Source organism: Azolla caroliniana, unplaced genomic scaffold, assembly GCF_043228905.1.
Source record: "Azolla caroliniana isolate FFs.n. ecotype wild unplaced genomic scaffold, voAzoCaro1.0.p SCAF_7, whole genome shotgun sequence".
Taxonomy (NCBI): domain Eukaryota; kingdom Viridiplantae; phylum Streptophyta; class Polypodiopsida; order Salviniales; family Salviniaceae; genus Azolla; species Azolla caroliniana.
In genome coordinates, this window is record NW_028230442.1 from 22,607,843 (window position 1) to 22,613,225 (window position 5,383).

At 43.1% G+C, this 5,383-nt stretch overlaps 1 protein-coding gene across 1 annotated transcript; it reads right to left on the reverse strand.

The window, feature by feature from the left end:
• Window positions 1–2,876: 2,876 nt before the first annotated feature.
• Window positions 2,877–4,738, reverse strand: LOC147862376 (mitochondrial uncoupling protein 4-like). The gene has a single exon (XM_087322641.1). The coding sequence runs from the start codon at window positions 4,409–4,411 to the stop codon at window positions 3,398–3,400; it is 1,014 nt and encodes a 337-aa protein (XP_087178767.1). The 5' UTR covers window positions 4,412–4,738; the 3' UTR covers window positions 2,877–3,397.
• Between the last annotated feature and the right edge of the window lie 645 nt (window positions 4,739–5,383).

Below are 5,383 nucleotides of genomic sequence, written 5' to 3' on the forward strand. Positions count from 1 at the left end.
GGCCCTTGCCCAGAACACTTGTCTACCATGGCTGTTGGAGATGAATTACCTTCAAACTCTTTCCATGTAGATGTTAATATGCCATCTCCGTGCATTTTAGTACCACAGAAGAAGATAATTAATATCAAGGCATCAAATAAATATCTCTCAAATCCAAAAGACTTGATTATATGTATGTTGCAAATATATTCAAATTCATAGTAAGCCCTCTCTTATGCCACCTCCTCGCAATTTGGTACCATATAAGAGGATAATTAATATCAAGGCATCATACAAATATTTCTCAAGTTTAGAAAGCTTGACAATACCCAGGTTGTAAATATTTTCAAACGAATAGTAAACCCTCTCTATGGCCTCAATCTAGCACATTATGTATCTGCGCCACTTTTCAATAGGTACTTTTGAGTTCAAATTGCATTAAGAGAACCCATTTTGTGTGCATTTTCCATGCTATATGTGAAGAAAAACACAACTCCTCCATGTAGGAGGAAGCATGAGTTCCAAATTTTTGTTGAGTATATTTGTGATCTTTTGGACAATCCACTTTCGTCCATAAGCATATGAATTGCGATGAGATTGGTCTACTGTATTGTGAGCTTTCTAAAACCCCACTTTGCCTTGAGCTTGCTTGTTGTTGAGCTCCACGTATCTCCTTAGTTTCAATTGAATGACACATCCAAAGGGTTTGGCCACTGGGAACCAGCCACCACGTGCGAGTGATAGTCTCCTGCATTCATTGGATGTACCCCATTGAAAGTCTACAAGGAAGGCATGGCATATTATAGAGCAAATGTTGAACATTAAAAAAAGCCATACACATGTTTCCGCAATTTCCAAATGTGAGTTTGTGGAAGCCTCTCCCCTTTCTATTGTTGGGCTTTGCTAATATCTTCCACTATGAAGAAATAGAAAGCACATGAGAGCATAAGGGGTGAAGACATCCACATAAGCACAAGTTCCATAAAACATAATAAACGTGTTCATGCAAGCATACAAACGTTTGGAAACGAACACATTTGAAAAGGGAAAAATATGTGTTCCTTTCTTTTTTTTCTTTGTTGTGCTACTATTGCCTGAACCTATGTCTTGGGTTTGAATCCCAATTTTCTCTCTCTCTCTCTCTCTCTCTCTCTCTCTCTCTCTCTCTCATGTCATAGTAAAATTTTATGTTAGTGTCATGTTTCTTCATATTCTCGAATATACGTTAAACGTTTGATTATAATCTAAAATGACATATTTTGATTCAATCTCTATAGTTCATACTCATTTTTTTGTAAAGCTCTAAACTGAAGAAATTCATACCTTCACTAGTTGCGAGATGAGAACATTGATAATTGCAAGATGAGCTCATCATCAATACAATTATGTCTTTGAATTATGTGATTTTTATGTTCGTGGTTTCTAATGTTGTTTAATAGTTACGTAATTCCTAAGTTTTGAACTTTCAATTGTGTTGACATTTGATTCAATCAATATATAATATAGACCATAGTTCTTTTTTGAAATTCCAATCTTTATTTTTTTTCCAACTTATAAGTCCAATTCAACTTTGAGATGATTTACCATACACGTTTGATTGAATCATTCTCAAATGGGAATGCATGTATGGTTCATTCTATGAGCACAACATTGAGGGAATCAAAGACATTACAGATAAAATATGTAGAGGCCCATAAATGATATATTATTTTTAATCACCTAATACAAAAAAACACTATGAAATTTGCCCTCTACGCAACTATACCTGATTGCTTGAGGAAGCGTAATGTAACCTTAGTTCTCTAACTTGAGGTTTAGGCATGGGCTAATTCATAAGGAATGAAGGGTAAGGATCTAGTTATTCTCCATTTTATCGTGAGAGATAACTTTAGAGTGTTTCACCACTTCACTGCTTATAGTCAAGTAGTCAAGTGTGAAACAAACTAATGTATAAGATTTGAGGCTCTACAAGAGGAGTAACTACCTTCATGAAGGGATCATCTTTGTTATGTTGATAGAGACTTTGACAGTGTGGTAAAGCTTCTTGTGCCTCCTTCAAACCCAAGGTACAACCCATGTTCAAACTCAGTGGTATAGGACATCGATTGGGGACTTGGATTCATCTCTAACCTTCACTAGGGGTGGTCTAGCACCCTTTTTTCCTTAATTTTTGCTCAATGCTATTTAGATTCTCTTACAATTTTGATGCATTTGTGATATGGAACACGACGTTTCTTAGGTTTGGAATGTGTCATTCATTAGGTTTGGCCCCTCGTGATTGCTCAATATGTATTATAATACACATAGCATTAGTTGTTTATCTCATATGTTTTAACTTTTAATATGAGCCTTGTAATGTTCTGTTGTTTCACAATCATGAGGAAGTACTTGGAGGAGGAGTGATCACGTGTGTTCTAGTTTATGACATCTGAAGATCACCGCATACATGCTTGTCTCTTGCTACAAAGCAAGTGAGTGTTTGTGTGTTGGGCCAAGTCAAAAGCACCAAGGTATACTGCCAAATGAGTAGATTTTTGTCCCGTGTCAAGGAACAACTAATTCGAGCTTGATCGCCACCAATCTATGGTGGTTGTCCCCATCCACAAGGTGTAATTTTATAGATATTTTTAGATATTTGTCATGTTTCGAAATGGTCATTGGTTGGCACGTCAAGCCACGCTGACAACTTGCATCAAGTTAGTGATTGCTATTTTTCTTTATGTTGTCATGAAAATTCGTGGACACGCGCTTTCCCTTGGACAATTTTTCGACACTTTCTGGATGGATGGATCACACCTTTCTTTGAAATGTGAATATGTTACCATTGGGACCCCTCTTTTGCTTGAAAACCATTGAATGAAAAACCCTAGAAAAATACTTTTAAAGACAATTACCTAAAATAGGAAATGTTTAATATATTTGGGATTAATTACCTAACATGGAGCAATTTTACAATGTAATGGGGTGGGTGGGATATTACCTAAATAGGAAAGAAAGTATACTTAGCTTGGGAAAGGTAGAATTTGCTTCAAAGCAAGGATCAATTGGTGTTTGGGCAATTTTATGAATGATAAATTCATTAATGCAAGTGATAATTACTTAATTGAGAAAGTAACTTAATTGGGAAACTAGGGTTTGCTTGTAGAAGGATTAATTGGTTGTGTTTTGGGGGCAATTTTATGAGTGATTAATTCAAAATTTTAACTAAGTATGAAGCTCCTGCACTTAATTAATTAATTAATTTATCGCCAGGACCGACACCCCCACCCTTAGGGCCGGTCCTGGCGGACAAAAAATAAATGGCATTAGTGTCTAGCGATATTGTGGCGGTCGCCAATCGATCGATCAAACAAATTAATCAATAGATCAATTGTCGGACCAATCGAATCGGGGGTGGACTAGTCAGGCCTTGGATCGATCAAAAGCTAGCGGAGATCCTTCGGATCTGCTCGAGTGAGACAAAGAGGACAACGGTGAAGGGGCCTTGGCGCATGACGGTGGGGAGGAAGCCCTTGTAGAGGGCTCCGGGGCCTTCGGATCGGACAGTCTTAACCAAGCAATCGAGCGCGCCCGCGTACTCACCTTTGCCGGCATTCATAACCCTAGTCTTTACGACATCGATGGGGTTGGAGGCGACGGCGGCCACGAAGCCGGCCACTCCGCTAGCCCCGACATGGGTCACGATCCCGTCCCCGCCGATCCCTTCTTTCACACTGTCATAGGTTGCGAGCTGGGCCGCGGTCACCACCATGGCGCGTTGGACGGTGAGGGCCGAGCCTCGCCACAAGGAGGTGAGCCCCTCGCTACGCACCATGCGTGCCAATGCGTCCCCCACCCCCGCGTAGTTGCGCCGCTCTCCGGCCGGGAGCCGTCCATCGGCTTGCATCCTCACCATGGCCACATCGGCCGGGTTCCCGATCGCCGCGCCCACCGCCCCGGCCACCAGGCCCGCCGCGATCTTCTTGGCTATGGGCAATTGCGGCTGCCCCTCGCTCTTCCCCGCCGAGGAAGAGGACGAGGACCAACGCTGCTTGAGCACATCGTATAGCCCCATTCGGGTCGTGGAGTAGAGGCATTGGCGCAGCATGGTGGCCGACACGCCCGAGAAGAGCGCGCGCGGGCCCTCGGCCCGGACGATCCGTGCCGCCACCGCCACGGGGCCCGGCGCGGCGGTGAGTGGGGTCGAGTGGGAGTGATGGTGGTGCAAGTGATCGTGGATATGGGCCACACGTGCCATACCGCCCATGTTAAGGTTCCACGCGGGTCGGAGCGAGACTTGGGCGGGACTAGGGATGGGAGCGGGTGCGGGTGCCCGAGGGGTGGGTTGGGGACCCTCGAGCTGCATCCGGACCTTGACAAGGTCTAAGGGATGGGTGGAGCAGCCGGCGATGATAGACGCAAGGCCGCCCTCGACAAACCCCTTCAAGCCCATGACCCTTGACCCGCGTGGCGGACAACTAAGGGGGTATCGGGGTTATGGACCCTCAGCTCAGATGGATACCAAAAACCCAACAAAACAAGATGGCTCTTTAACTAAAATGAATGGGAGTCTTTGCTTGGCTACTAGGGGTATTGGGGTTATGGACCCTCAGATCAGATGGATACCAAGAACCCAACGAAACAAGATGGCTCTTTAACTAAAATGAATGGGAGTCTTTGCTTGTCTAAATGATAGCCAATTAGGGAGATGGAGAGACAAACAATTAACAAGAAGAAGAAGACACCATGGAATGAATGGATATGCAAGAATGAATGGAAATGAGGGAGTTTCTAGAGACTTATATATATGCCATCATAGAGAGAGAGAGAGAGAGAGAGAGACCTTTGGAGGCAAAGACAAAGACAAAGGGAAGGCTTCTTCTTGAGGAGCCAAGTAAGGCCTCATTTTTCCATGGAATTGATACACTTTTTATGTATGTGTGTGTGTGTGTGTGTGTTTGGTCATTATTTTTCTCTTCACACCACCACTCCTTTTGCTATTTGAGGGCCCATCCTCCTAAGGTGTGTCAAGTGACACCTCTAGTTTTACACACACATATTTGTATGTATGTGTGTGTGTCTGTGAGTGTGTGTGTGTGTGTGTGTGTGTGTGTGTGTGTTTGTTGTGTATATTATGTGTACACTGTAATGACCTTGGTCTTCATGGTGCTCCGAGTGATCACCATTCGGTGGTCCTCGTCAATCTCCACACGTTCTAGCCAGCAATCACCTTTTACCTTTTCCTCATCGATTCTCCTCAAACTCGGTTACCAAGCTTTATTCGGCACCTTTCACTTATTGATTTCGAGGAGAGAAGCAGAGCCAAGCATAAAATATGTGCTATTTTCAAATCCCCAGCTCTGCTTTTATTATGTCCTTGCTTTCTTCTAGTTGCCACACTTGTGCCAATCCCACATGAAAAGCA

Coding starts and splice junctions, on each gene's coding strand:
- LOC147862376 (XM_087322641.1), bottom strand. CDS start 4,411: ATGGGCTTGAAGGGGTTTGTCGAGGGCGGCCTTGCGTCTATCATCGCC.